Source organism: Myotis myotis, unplaced genomic scaffold, assembly GCF_014108235.1.
Source record: "Myotis myotis isolate mMyoMyo1 unplaced genomic scaffold, mMyoMyo1.p scaffold_m19_p_6, whole genome shotgun sequence".
NCBI classification, from domain to species: Eukaryota; Metazoa; Chordata; class Mammalia; order Chiroptera; family Vespertilionidae; genus Myotis; species Myotis myotis.
Genome location: NW_023416368.1, coordinates 33635644 through 33651246, shown reverse-complemented (window position 1 = coordinate 33651246; position 15603 = coordinate 33635644). Strand labels below are relative to the sequence as shown.

Below are 15603 nucleotides of genomic sequence, written 5' to 3'. Positions count from 1 at the left end.
GAAGGGAGGGGGAGAGACAGAGAGAGAGAAACATTGATGTGAGAGAGACACATCGATTGGTTGCCTCCAGCACATTCCCATGATGGAGATAGAGATCAAGCCTGGAACAGAGGAGGTACGTGCCCTTTTTCCTAATCGAACTTATCACCCTTCAGTCCAACGGCTGACGCTCTAACCATTGAGCAACCAGCTAGGGCTGCAAACAGTTTTTAAAAGTTTTTCTGTATCAACTCATGGCTAAAATCTGGTGGTCTTGAGAATTGCATAGAACTTGTCAACTGTATTGAAACCTTTTAACTTACCTATTTGGTGTCAAAATAACTAGTAACGTTAGCACCTATGTACTTAGGTGCTAGAGGTTGATGCTAGTCACTGATTTTAGTTTCTTCTGTACCTGAATTTGAGCTCTTAAATAGCATACATACCTAGAAGTAAATTTTTACTCTTCACAAGCAGATGCCTCTGGTATTTAACTCTGCAAATTGGGGTAAACAAGATTTTTAAAAAATTTTAGTGGTGGTTCTCTAGACTGATGCAGTTGTTCTAATTAATTTATATCACCTTCAGATTAATTCTAAATTCTACCTTTTCCATATTTTGAAAAAAGTTATTTTCTCATTATTTTATTTTTAATTAGTATTGATTTGTTTTTCAGTGTATATTGCTCTTAAGAGGCTTTTAAAGCTACTCTTGCAAATGCTGAAATCTTTCAGATAGTATATAATTTTGTACACTCCACAAAGGACCATCCTTTTTAGAAGTTTATGAAATTATTTGCTACTTTGGTATATTTTGTACATTTAAAAACTGGCATTGTTTAAAATTTTATTTCAACATTTGACATTTTTCTTGGGCTGTGGTTTAAACTATATTTGTCATTTGAAAAGTTATCTTAAATTAGCTCCAGTCTTATTGAAATTGTAACAATTGTTCTAATGTAAATATTAATAAACTTTTCTTAGGTATAACATCAAGTACCAATAATGGATCTATGGGGGTTCACAATCGTTATGATGAAATTGAAGGCGGTGGCTTCTTGGGTGAGATGCTACGAAAGTTTTTTCTTGTTGTTCATTTTAGGGAACAAAGAAGAAATCTTTATAATCATGTCCCACAACAATGATTACTGTTACCATTTTTTATCTCCATGCATATAGATTTCTTTTGTTAGTTTTTTTCCCTCGGAGTTGGGATTGTGGGCTTTATTATTATGATGCTATGACTATAAAGTATTTTTATCAATTAGATTTATTTAAATGGATTTAACCAATTGAACATTTAGTATGTTTTCATTAAAGTTATTTTAAATTAGAATTTTCATCTGAATACAAAGTTTCATACATATAAAAGTAATGAACTATATAAATCTTATTTTTGTGTTTATAGTTGTAGTCTACATTAAGTAGATTTTAATCATTGCTATTACTTTGTTGCTAGTATTTGTCTTATTTTACAAAAGTGATAGATGAAAGTATTAACTTATCAAAAGGATTTTAGAATTATAATTCTTATGATTTAATGGATCTATGTGTTGATTTAAAGTATTCTGGAGTGTAAAATAGAACTTAAAAGTTACCTTGTTTCTAGCAACACCACAGCTTACTGATAAGAATCCTACAATGAGCCGAAGTGTTGGATATTCATATCCCTCTTTACCACCTGGTTATCAGAACACACAACCACCTAGTACAACCGGAATGCCAACCTCTTCCTTGAGCTACCCAAGTGGGCCACAGGCCTTTACCCAGGTAAACTTTTTGTTTCTGTTTTTTTACTCATTATCCACCTTTCTGTTTAAACTGTAAGTACATGAAAAAGTTTCAGGACGTGTATAATGAACATTTTTAAACCATTAGAATAATAATGGATATTTCATAAGACTTTGTCCTGTTACATATCTCCAGAACCAAAAAATTGATCAGAAAGTCTAGATTACAGTTTTATTTAGAGAGGAATTAAGTAACTACGTCCTTATACACTTCTGTTTTCAACTGAAGACATTATAAAGACTACTTACTTTGAAATTATACATCTTTAGAATTCCTTAGGTGCTAATCATTTAACTGCAAGCATGAGTGGATTGAGTCTACATCCAGATGGGCTAAGAGTTATTAACCTTCTTCATGAGAGAAACATGCTTCCGTCAACACCTTTGCAGCCTCCGGTTCCAAATTTGCATGAAGATATCCAGAGACTCAACTGTAACCCAGAGTAAGGCTTCAGTGTTTCTTACATTTTACTCGTTCTAAAAACTTTCAGATTTCTTTGGAGTCATATATTATGAACAAGTTGTGCAGATATATTAATTTATGAAAGTAGTTCTGCGGGTAGAAAACAACTCTTAGTTGCTTACTTAATTGATATTTGAAATGTTCTAAGCTCAGAAATAGGGTTGCAACTTCTGAGATGATTGCTGCCTTTATCAGCTATAAGGTGGTGTGGCCCTAAACAGTTTGGCTCAGTGGATAGAGCGTCGTCCTGTGGACTTAAGGGTCCCAGGTTCAATCCCGGTCAAGGGCATGTACCTTGGTTGCAGGCACACCCCCAGTGGGGAGTGTGCAGGAGGCAGCTGATGGATGTTTCTCTCTCATTGATGTTTCTAACTCTCTATCCCTCTCCCTTCCTCTCTGTAAAAAATCAATAAAATATATTTTTTAAAAAAAAAGGTGGTGTGATATTCATTATCGTTATGGTAGCTATATTATTTCTTCAGTCCAAAGTACGGAGATTTAATTCTATATAATCCTTTATGTGCTCTCATTTCGAATTGTTTTTTTATAAAAAACATAGTTATAACACTCTTTTCTTAAAATTGACCATATAGGCTTAAATATATATAGCAAAGGTGTTCTGAGAAATTGAATTTTGTTATAAATAGTATTTTAGAACCTTTAGCAAATTTGGATCATCACCGTTTGGCTCAGTGGATAGAGCATCGGCGTGCAGACCAAAGGGTCCTGGGTTCGATTCCAGTCAAGGGCACATACCTTGGTTGCAGGCTCCTCCCCGCCCTGGGCCCTGGTCAGAGCAAGTACAGGAGTCAACTGATCGATGTGTTTATCTCACATTGATGTTTCGCTCTGTCTTTCCTTCTCTTCCTCGGGTGAGGATTAACACACAAACAAAGAAATGGGTCATTTGATAGTCTAGATTTACACACAAGCAGAGAAGAGACTTTTCTTTAATTATATACTAGAGATTGTAACCATCTACCCTCTCTTTCTGAGTAGGATTTAAATGGGATAAAATTTGAGAGCGCCTGTTGAAATATTTTATGCATTCATAATCTGATCCAGTGTTAAAATTGTACCCTTTTTTTGGTTGTTAATCCTCACCTGAGAGTATTTTTTCTTTTGACTTTTAGAGGGAGTGGAAGGGAGGGAGGAAGGGGAGAGAGAAAGAGACACATTGATTGGTTACCTCCCCAATGCACACTGACAGGGCCTGGGGATCAGCCAAGGCACCAGGTACATTCCCTCGACTGGGAACCAAACCCTTAACCCTTCGCTCTGAGCCCAACCCTAGCCACTGAACTAAACCAGCCAGGGCAAAATGTGTACCTTTTGAATCTTTTTGTTGTTGTTCAAAAATAATCATAGCAACAACTGATACATCATTTTTACTTTAATATAGGTTATTTCGATGTACATTGACTAGCATTCCTCAGACTCAGGCCTTACTGAATAAAGCCAAACTTCCGTTAGGACTGCTGCTTCATCCTTTCAAAGACCTAATGGTAAGTTATAAATTATTTACCTATTAAAATACTTTACCCAGTCCCCTCGTTCTGCCATTCTTGGAATAAAATTTGTTCTTTAAGAAGCTGTTTTAAAAAAAAAGAAGAAAAGGGGCCCAAATCCTTCTGATTGACCCTACCCCCACTCCCTCAAAAAAGCCTTTTCACTTTTGTCCTAAGGCTCTGGGACCTTGACATATGGCCACCTACTGTTGAGAGGATCAGTGCATAAGTGAATTGATTTTCCCAAAACAAACCTTCAATTGATGATAGGATTTTATTGCCTTTTTATATTAAGACTTTACAACTTTTTTTTAATGTAGGATAAACTTTAAATAGGAACATAATTGCAAAGTTTAATTGAATATTTAAATATGACAGTTCTTTCATGAGAACTTAGTAAGCCTCTTACTATAACATGAAGAAACTTTGAAATAATTTGTTTTAGAATAGGGGTGGGAACGTATAAGGCCTGTGAAATGATTTTGTCTGGCTCTGCCAAGGCATTAGTGGTGCGTTAATTGAATGTTTGATCAAATATAACAGGCTAATTTTGTATGGTCCAAAAATGATGTTATATATGTCGAAATGGCCCTTGGCAGAAAAAGGCTCCCCACCTCTGTTTTAGAATGTTGATCATTCCTTTGCCACCCATCTCAAAAATACATTATAAGTTTACTATGTTGGTTTTGCGTATAAATGTTAATGAGAAAATAAGTACTTTTTAAAAGGTAAAATTTAAGAGACCAATCCTGGAGAAAGCAACAGGGTTTCAAATCAATACATCTCTGCTACATAATTTTTTGTGTCGCATTTTGGACACTTTTTACCCTGGGGTTTTTTCCTCCAAAGTTACAGTAATATCCCAGCAATTATTTGGAAGGTATGCTTAGTGCTTCGCCTTAGTTACGATGATCACTGCCTTAAAAAAATTAGTTGTTTTTTCAGCAATTGCCTGTGGTTACCTCCAGTACAATTGTGAGATGCCGTTCATGCAGGACATACATCAACCCTTTTGTCAGCTTTCTTGATCAAAGGAGATGGAAGTGTAACTTATGTTACCAAGTCAATGATGGTATGTTTTTTTTGAAACATTTTAAAATTTTTACTTCCATTGTAGGGAAATCAGATAATACAAATGTGAAGTTAAAAGAATCAACAGCCCTGTCTTACTTACCTGTAAACATTCCACTCAGAAATAGCTTCTGTTAACTTTTTTCTATGCACTTATTTCTACATATAAATAATTATATTCTTCTTAAGTCAAAAAAAAAAAAAAAGATAATATTACTTTGATACCACTATTTTACATTTATTATGTTGGGTATAATAATAAATGGCATATTTTATGGTGTTATTTAAGTCTGTAATTTATGAAATATTTTTATTTAGAAATTGTCCAATGCCTTTAATCTAGGGCAGCGATTTTCAACCGGTGCACCTAGACAGAGAGAGGGAAAGAATTTTTAAAACGCGATAGATACCTGACTAGTCAGGGGCACTGACCTCTTTTCCCTTAGATTGTCAAATAAAAAATGACAACAGCCAACACAACAATAGCCGTCAGGTGTGAATGAATCAAAATTATACCTTTTTTTTTTTTTTTTTGGTCAGATCAACAAAATATGTAATATATTTTCTGGTGTGCCACATAATTTTAGTAATTAGTTCATGTGTGCCGTGAGATGAAAAAGGTTGAAAATCACTGCTCTAGGGGTAAAAGAAAGTAAGTCCACAGATTAGCTGCCATTAGCTTTATTCACTGCTATATGAAGGGAGGTGGGCAGTGCTAGAAGGTTAATTGAATGTAGTTTTCTCAGTAATTGAGAAGGAGGAGATCTCTTTCAACTGTTTCACAATTTACTTTTGAGGAATATCATCTAACCAACTTCACTTTAATAGGATTCTAGGAGAAAAAGTGTATGCTGATATCTACATTGAAAATTAAGTCTCTTTGCCGAAACCGGTTTGGCTCAGTGGATAGAGCGTCGGCCTGCGGACTGAAAGGTCCCAGGTTCGATTCCGGTCAAGGGCATGTACCTGGGTTGCGGGCATATCCCCAGTAGGAGATGTGCAGGAGGCAGCTGATCGATGATTCTCTCTCATCGATGTTTCTAACTATCTCTCTCCCTTCCTCTCTGTAAAAAATCAATAAAATATATTAAAAAAAAAAAATTAAGTCTCTGCTTGGAAGGAAATTTCATTGAGCATTGGGAAATAAAGGAATTTAAGATATCTCTCAAAATTATTTTAAAAATGTTTTTATTTATTGATTAGAGAGAGACATTGATTTGTTCTACTTATTTTATGCATTCAAGAGTAGAGGAAAGTGAGGATAGAGTAAGAGCATTCTTTTTATTCTATAATAATTCAGAAAATATATGTATAGTGTTTAGTACACCTTAAAATCTTACGTATATGTGCTTCATATGAAGCACATGAAATGAAATGGTAATAAAGGTTGAAGTCACTTTCATATGCAGCACAGACTATTTCATGAACTATGGCTTATCCTTTAGCTACATAAGAATTTGAATTTCTAAACAGTTAGAAGACAGCTGCAATGATAATTCATTTAGAAAATACTCTTTGAGCTCCATTATATCATAAGTGGTAGGCAACTGATGTTCCATAGAGGTCTTATTAATTAAGGAAATTCACCATATCTTTAGACTTTAAACTTTTAAGTGTTTTTACCATACCTTTCACGAAGTATCCAGAGTCTTTACATATTATGTGTCAAATGTTAATATCCTTGTTAAAAAAATTATTGGCATTTAATAAGTTTTTATCATTTTTTCAAGCTATTTTAGAAAAGCTTTAGCAAGAATTAAGATGAAGAGGATATTAGAAGACAGGGAAAGAAAAAAAATAACAGTGATTTAGTATATAAAAGTAAGACATATGCAGGACCATTTAGTATATGAGGAACTTGAATGTACCTCAAAAACAAAGTGTACATAATTATCCCTTAACATTTAGTCTATATTGAAGTATTTATAAATTACTAAATAAGAAAACAGCCAAACACAAGGTTTATTAAACTTAATCTTAGTTTTATCATTTTATGTTGTCAACTTATATAGTTCCTGAAGAATTCATGTACAACCCTTTGACCAGAGCCTATGGAGAACCTCACAGAAGACCTGAAGTTCAAAATGCTACAATTGAGTTTATGGCTCCTTCAGAATACATGGTAAGTTTTCATTTTTTTATATAACGTATTTATCTCATAATAGTGGGTTTTAAATAAAACAACATAGCATCCTTTAACAAAATTTTATGGTTTTAAATTTAGAAAAGTTATACATGTTCATTATAAAAATAGTTAATTAGTATATAAGGATAAGTCTGAAAAGTGTACTAGTATGTAAAGTTCCACTTATGATTCTTGTGTGTTCATCTAGAAATTGCAATACCATGTTGAGATCATATTTACTTTTAAGTCACTTCCAATTTTTTAAATTACAAATAATGGTGTGATGAGCATCCTCTTCCAAGTACTTTTGTTGTTGTTGTTTATTAGTCCTCACTTGAGGAGTGGGATATTTTTTCCATTGATTTTGAAAGGGAGTGGAAGGGAGGGAGGAGGGAGATGGAGAGAGAGAGAGACAGAAAGAGACATCGATAGACATAGATTGGTTGCCTCCCAAATGCGGTCGGAGTTGGGTATGGAACGTGCAACCCAGAAACGTGTCCTTGGCCAGGAATCAAACCTGCAACCCTTTGGTGAGTGGGCAGGTTTGCAGGTTCGATTCTGGTCAAGGGCAAGTACTTGGGTTGCAGGCTCGATCCCCGGCCCTGATCAGGGCTCGTGTGGTAGGCAATCAATGTGTCTCTCACATAGATGCTTCCCCCCCCCCCCCCTCTCTCCTCCCGCCCCCCTTCCTCCTTCCCACCCTTCCACTCTCTGTAAAAAATCAGTGGAAAAAATATCCTCCAGTGCGGATTAAAGAATGAATGAATGAATGGTTGGTTGGTAGTAGCTGTCCCTTTGTTGAGTTAAAAGAAAAAAGTGCAGAAGCATTTGTTCTTTTGAATTGGCCTTCCTGGATTTCTTTTCTTTTACCTCCCAGGTTTTACGAAAATGGCTTTCTTTAAATTTAGAACTTGCCTGTAGCAAGAGGTTTTGCTTCTTCCCAAATTACCTCTTGGGGCAACAGATTCTGTGATTCAGCAAGTAATATTTACCAAAAAACCCCACAACCATACACAAAAGTTAGTACACTATATGCGCCAGTTCTGATTGTGGTTACTTGCTGCTTTTTATTGAATTGAAAACAGATCTTTGAATTGGGAAGTTTAAAAACATAATCGTACATTTTTGTGAAACTTGGCTGAAATGTGTTTGTTAAATAAATAACGAGCTCAGGCAACTTAATTTGTCACTTTCAGAACTGTAATTCCCCCTAAGTTGTGAAATATAATGCACATATGGAAAAATCTATAAAACAAAAATATATAGTATGCCAAATAATTATAAATGCTGTGTTAGCACCACCCAGGTCGAGAAATTGAACGTTGCTAATATTCCCAGAAGCCCTTCTGATCACATTTCCTCCCCTTCCCATGCTGGAGAAAACAGTCTTCTGACTAATAGCAATCACATCCTCATTTTTTCCCTATCCATCTGAAAACAATATGGTATAGTTTTGCCTGTTTTTTAAACTTCTGTTCTTTCTACATTATTTTTTTACTCTTGTTTATTATAGTCTCCATTTAATTTATAATAATGCTTATTTTATTGTTTTGCTGTATGTGGACAGGACAAATGATAAATTTAAATTTAATCCTATTAAATGTATTTAATGATATATATATATATATTTTTTTTTTTTTTCAGTTACGACCACCTCAACCTCCAGTGTACCTCTTTGTGTTTGATGTGTCTCACAATGCAATTGAAACTGGATACTTGAATTCAGTTTGCCAGAGTTTGTTAGACAATCTGGATTTGTAAGTATCTTGATTCAGCTTCAGTTGGAAACTGTTTACAAAATGGATAAATAGTTTTAAAATACAAAAAAAAGCTATGTAATTATATTCTAAATATTCTAAAAGCCTACTTAAGTCAGTTGTGAACTTTAGGCCTTGCTTTCTCCAAAATTCTATTTTAACTTTTTATTTTGGAAAAATTTTAAACATAGAGTAAATAGAAAGAATGTAATGAACTTCCAAATATCCATCCCTTCTCCCTCAACTTTAACATTTTTAGCATTCAGCTATTCTCCCCCCCACCCCCCCCCACCCCTTTAATCTTAGAGAGGAAGGGAGAAAAGGAGAGGGGAGGGGGAGAAAGAAACATCAATTGGTTGCTTCCTTCACTTGCTCTGACCATGGATTGAACCCAAAATCTGGGTATGTGCCTTGATTGGGAATTGAACCCACCACCTTTTGGTGTACAGATGACGTTACCACTAACTGAGCCACCGCGGCCAGGGTAGCATTCAGCTGTTTTTGCTTTATGTAATCATACAAACATACCCCCCCTTGAGTACTTTAGTGTAAATCTCAATCAGCATATCATCTTACCTATAAATACTTGGAATTATTTTTAGCTCTAATTAAATAGGAGTGTCACACCAAACAAAATTAACAATAATTTCATAATATCAACTAATACCCAGTTCAGTTTTTGTTCTGATTGTTTCAAAAATGCTTCTTTGCTGTAGGTTTGTTGGAATAAGAACCTAAACTATTTTTACACATTGCATTTGGCTGTTATGTCTCATAAGTCTCTTAAAATATCTGTGCTTTACTTTTTATTTATTTATTTAAAAATAGCTGTACATTTTTTTTCCTCTCTCTCTTCTCTCTCTCTCTCTCTCTCTCTCTCTCTCTCTCTCTCTCTCTCTTTTTTAAACATCTGTACTTTAAATGGTGCTTAGTTACTTAGGGTAACCTATAAAAGTTTGTGTGACCTTTTAGTGTAATGCATTATAGTGTACTTGTGTTCTGTGGAAGAATATGGAAAACAAAATCTCATCAGAAACAAACTAACTCCCTTACCTTGATGATAAGGGGCATCCTTGTTCTTGCCAGCATTTGTACTTTTAGTGTTACAGGTTGCGTATGGGGATTGTCTGTTGAGGAAGAGTCCACTGATTCACCCAAACATGGGTAAAATTTTAACAGCTATGCAGTATCTAAATTTATATTAAATTTTAGAGTAGGTATATAGTAATTTTGTAATGTATTTTATAAATTAAAATCTTCTACAAAGTTTTGTTTATGCTTTCCAGTATTTTTATATGCCATTTTCCAAGTGATTATATAATTTTATGTAGGTGTAATGAGTTTTGAATTGCTGTATTATTACTGGGTTTTCTTGATAGTTTGGTTTATGTGTAGTGTTTTCACTGTGAGTAGGGTATGCTTTCATGGTGATTAAACATTGGAGGGGTTAAACGTTTATGTTAGGACAAATTCTATAATATGAAAGTAGATATTTTCATGTAACTCTTATTGGATATTTAATATATATGTATATGAATATGAGAAAACTTGATAAAATACTCTTCTAAATTTACTTTTAGGCTTCCTGGCAACACTAGGACAAAAATTGGCTTCATAACATTTGATAGTACAATCCACTTCTACAGTCTTCAAGAAGGTCTCTCTCAACCTCAGATGCTAATAGTTTCAGATATTGAAGGTACATATTATACACTTGAAATTACTGAACTATCTTAGTCATTTGTAGCTTTAGCAATATTTCATGACTATTTGATAAATTAAGAGTGTATGGTATAATTCTATATTGAGGAAAACCTTGAGTGTAATATCATAAGATTGTTGGAATTGTAAGAGTCCTTAAGTTCAATCCCTCATTTAATAGGAGGAGGAAGCAGTTATGGAGGTAAAGTGAATTATAAACAAGGCAACACATTTATTCATAAAATATTTGAGGAGAGACATATAGACCAATAGAGAACCCAGAAATTATATAATATAGAAATTATATAATAGAATAGAGAACCCAGAAATAAACCATCACATATGTATGGGCTTTGATTTTTTACAAGGATGCTAAAAACATTCAATGGGGAAAGACAGTCTTCTTTTTTTTTTTTTTTTTAATATGTTTTTAGAGAGAAGAAGGGAAAGGGAGAGAGAGAAACATCAATTGGCTGCATCCTGAACGCCTCCCCCACTGGGGATCAGGCCCCAAGCTGGTCATGTACCCTGACTGGGAATTGAACCGGCAATCTTTTGGAGCATGGGATGATACTCAATGAACTGAGCCGCACCAGCCAGGGCAGAAAATACAGTCTTTTCAAAAATAGTTCTGGGAATACTGAACATGCAAATTAATGAAGTTGGACCCTTACCTTAAACCAGATAAAAAAAAATTAACTCAATGGATGAAAGAGCCAAACTTAAGAACTAAAACTACAAAATACAAAAACTCTTAGAAGAAAACATAGGTGAAAATCTTCATGACATTGGAGTTGACAGTGATTTCCTGGATCTGACACTGAAAGCAAAGACACCAAGAAAGAAAAAATAATAAAATGGACTTTTTCAATATTAAAACTATTGTATATCAAAGAACACTACCAAGAGAGTAAAAAGACAACTCACAATAAAAAAGGCAACTCACAGAATGGGAGAAAATATATGCAAATCATACTAGTATATCTAAGGAAGGATTAATATTCAGTACATCTAAAGAACTACTCAACAACAAAATGACATCAAAAATAAGGAAAGAGCTTGAATAGATATTTCTCTGAAGAATATATACAAATGACCAATAATGAAATAATGACAAAATACCTAATGTTATTAGTCATTAGAGAAATGCAAATCAAAAACCACAATGAAATACCACATTTCATGTTCACTGGTATGGCTATTACCCCAAAACGGAAAGCAACAAATATTGGCAGGGATGTGGAAACATTGGAACTGTTGTGCATTGTTGGTGGCACTGCTGGTGCAGCCACTATGGAAAACAGTATGGCGAGTCCTCAAAAAATTAAAAACAGAGCTGCCATTTGACCCAGCAATTCTACTTCTGGATACTTACCTGAAGAAAACAAAAACACTAATTCAAAAAGACATATGTTCCCCTATGTTCATTGCATCAGTACTTAAAAAAGCAGGATATGGGAAACAACCTAGGTGTCCATCAATAGATGAATGGATAAAGAAGATGTCGTGTGTGTGTGTGTGTGTGTGTGTGTGTGTGTGTGTGTGTGTGTGGTATACACACAATGGAATATTACTAATCAGTAAAAAAGAATGAAATCTTGCTATCTGCAACAACATGGATGAACCGAGAGGGTATTATGCTAAGTGAAAGAAGTCAGATAGAAATGGATACATAGATGTAGAGAACAAGCTGATGGTTGCCAAATGGGAGGGGGTGGAGAATGGGTGAAATAAAATAAATATATATAATAAGTAAAAATTTAAAATAAAAATGGTACAGTGCTATTAAAAATAGTTTAGCAGTTCCTGTAAAAGTTTTAACACATTGTGATCTAATCTACTTTCCTGTATATACCTAAAGGAATTGAAAGCAGGTACACCTAACAAACACTTGTATGCCATTGTTCATAGTACCATTATTTTTTAAAATATATTTTTATTGATTTCAGAGAGGAAGGGAGAGGAAAAGAGAGATAGAAACACCAATGATGAGAGAGAATCATCGATTGGCTGCCTCTTGCACTGGCTCCACTGGGGATCGAGCCCACAACTGGGGCATGTGCCCTGACCAGGAATCGAACCTCCTTAACATTCTGGTTCATAGATTGACGTTCAACCACTGAGCCATGCCAGCTGGGCACAGCAACATTATTTACCAAGGCCAAAAGGTGGAAACCACCCATCAACAGATGAAAGGGTAAACAATATATATATAATGGAATGTTATTTATTCATCCTCAAGAATGAAATTCTTTTTTTATGATCACTTAAAAAATTGATCATAGGGAGAGGAAGGGAGAGAGAGAGGGAAAGAAACATCAATTGGTTGCCTCCTGCACTTGCCCTGACTAGGGATTGAACCCACAGCCTTTTGGTGTATGGGACAATGCTCTAACCAACTGAGCCACACTAGCCAGGGCAAGCATGAAATTCTGACTTATGCTACATACATGGATAACCTTGAAAACACTATACAAAGTGAAATAAGCCAGACATAAGAACAAATATTGTATAATTCCACTTATATGAGGTACCAAGAACAGAAAATTCATAGAAATTGAAAGTAGAATACAGATTACCAAGGGCTGGGTAGGAAAGAAGAATAGGGAATTATTATTTAAATAGAGGCCTAGTGCACGGATTCATGCATGGATGGGGTCCCTCAGCCTGGCCTGTGCCCTCTCATAATCCGTGACCCCTCAGGGGATGTCGGACTGCTGGGTTTCAGCCCGATCCCTGCAGTCCAATATTCCCCCCGCCCCGCCCAGGGATATAACAGTGCTGAAGCAGCAGGCAGCTAGGTAGGAGCCCCAGCCAGGGCTAGGCACAGCTGTGCTGCTGCTCACCCCAACCCCACTGTGCCTGCTGCTGCCACCACTGCTCAGTAGCACTGCCACAAAGGCAGGAGAGGCTCCCGCTGCCACAGCTGCACTCGCCAGCTGTGAGCCTAGTTGAGTGGTGCTCCTCCTGTGGGAACGCACTGACCACCAGGGGACAGCTCCTGCATTGAGTGTCTGCCCCCTGGTGGTCAAAGCATGTCATAGCGACTGGTCGTTCAGTCATAATGGTCGCTTAGGCTTTTATATATATAGATGGGTATAGGATTTCTGTTTGGGGTGTTGAAAACTTTTGAAAATATAACAGTGATGGTTACAAACACTGTGAATGTCTTTAATACCACTGAATTGTACACTTAAAATGGCAAGATGATACATTTGTTATATTATGTATGTTTTACCACAATTTAAAAAATTAACTTAAGTGTGAGACTAAAAATATAAAACTGTTAGATGAAAATATAGAAATAAGTCTTTGTGACCTTGGATTAGGCAGTGATTTCTTAAGATATAGCACCAAAAACACAAACAAGAAAAACATAGATAAATTAGGCTTCTTCAAAATTAAAAACTTTTGTGTTAAATTCAAAGGACACCATCAAGAAAGTGAACTGAGCCCTAGCTGGTTGGGCTCAGTGGATAGAGTGTCGGCCTGCGGGCCAAAAGGTCCTGGGTTTGATTGCAGGAGGCAACCAATCGATGTGTTTCTCTCACATCAGTGTTTCTCTCTGTCTTTTCCTCTCACTACCACTCTCTCTAAAAGATCAATGGAAAAATATCCTCGGGTGAGCATTAACAACAAAAAAAAGTAAACTGAGAATCCATAGAATGAAAGAAAATATTAGAATGAAAGAAAATATTTGTAAATCATATATCTGATCAGAGAATTACATCTAAATTATGTTCAGAACTACAACTTAATAAAAAGACAAATAACATAATTAAAAATTGGGCGAAGGAATTGAATAAACATTTCTATTCACACAACAGTCAGTATTCTTTATATACAGTTGGCCGTTAAGTACTTGAGTTATCAGGGAAATACAAATGAAAACCGCCAGATGCCACTTCACATCAGTTAACAAATTTTCAGAATCAGTTTTCATCTTTGAAAATGTCTGTAAATGCACTATAAGTATTGGTTTTGGGGTTACACGTAAATTTTAGTGAGTAGGCAAATTCACAAGTAAGGAATCCATGAACAATGTAGATTGAATGTACCTCTTTAAAGGGCAGTAATTGAGGAGAGCTTGCTTCTGTTTTGGTTCTAAATATTCACAACAGATCACCCCCTTTTACCCAGATACTTTTTTAGCATAAAGTAAAATCTAAACAGGTAATTCTCATGGTGGGCCAAGTTGTGAATTTACTGTTGTGCTCCAGCCTCTCTCAATTTTATACATGACCTGATAGATGGAATATCCCTTGCTGGATGTCACATAGAAGAAGAAGAAAAAAAGGACTTCTGGGCAAGATTGCAGCATAGGTAAACTCAGTACTCCACTCCTCTTATAACCACATCAAAATTACAACTAAACAACAACCATCATTCAGAACTACCTGAACCCTGGCTAAATGGAAGTCTTACAAATAGGGAATTAAAGAAGAAGGCATATTGAGGCCCATTAGAAGGGGCTGGTCCTAAACTCACAGTTGGTGGGGAAAAATGGGAGGGATATCTTGGCTGCAGAGGTCCCCCCTGAGGAGCAAGGGGTCGCCAGCCCAGGGTTGCAGTGCCAGGAAGAGAAGTCTTCATAACTCCTGGTTGTAAAAAACAGCGGGGATTGAGGATGAGGGAGAAGGAGGGCTATTGGAGTCTTGGGCAGTTCCTTTTAAAGGGCCTGCACACTGACTTGCTCAGACTCACTCCCTCTGAGCTCCAGGACTGGAGCTGCAGCTTTAAAGGCACCAGAGAACATATGGGGAGGAACTGAATTGTCCAGCCTCAGGGCAAGAACTTGGGAGCAGAGGCAACTTTCTCCCAGACAGAAGTGCTAGCAGAGGCCATTGGTCTTTTGATGAGCCCTCCCCCCCCACAGAGCCAGCAGGCAGGCTTCATATCTAAAACTCCATCAATCTGGCTCACACTGTTTGCCCTGCCCTGGTGATTCCCTGAGGTCCTACCCCACTCATCTTTTAGCCTTTTCAATAGGAATGGCCTATCTTGGATCATGCTTCAGATTTTCCTAAAATTAAGCATACACTAACTGAAATGAAGAATAATTTACAGGGAATCAACAGTAGAGTAGACGAAGCTGAGAATCAAATCAGTGATTTGGAATATAGAAAGAACAGAAAGAAAAAGAAATTTTAAAAAATGAGATAGTGTAAGGAGCTTCTGAGACAACTTCAAGTACATTAATGTTTTCACAT

General features: G+C 35.9%; 1 protein-coding gene across 5 annotated transcripts in view; it reads left to right on the top strand.

The window, feature by feature from the left end:
- SEC24A (SEC24 homolog A, COPII coat complex component) overlaps positions 1-15603 on the top strand; it is a 71024-nt gene that overhangs the window by 30467 nt on the left and 24954 nt on the right. For 2 of the 5 annotated variants that reach the window (XM_036312957.1, XM_036312959.1), the window contains exons 4-11: positions 963-1040; positions 1588-1748; positions 2039-2211; positions 3634-3736; positions 4673-4811; positions 6823-6932; positions 8580-8692; positions 10273-10391. In XM_036312957.1, the coding sequence (XP_036168850.1) occupies positions 963-1040; positions 1588-1748; positions 2039-2211; positions 3634-3736; positions 4673-4811; positions 6823-6932; positions 8580-8692; positions 10273-10391 (996 nt within the window). Of the gene's footprint in view, positions 1-962; positions 1041-1587; positions 1749-2038; positions 2212-3633; positions 3737-4672; positions 4812-6822; positions 6933-8579; positions 8693-10272; positions 10392-15603 lie in introns of those variants that run through there. The other 3 variants (XM_036312958.1, XM_036312961.1, XM_036312960.1) reach the window with 2 other exon arrangements.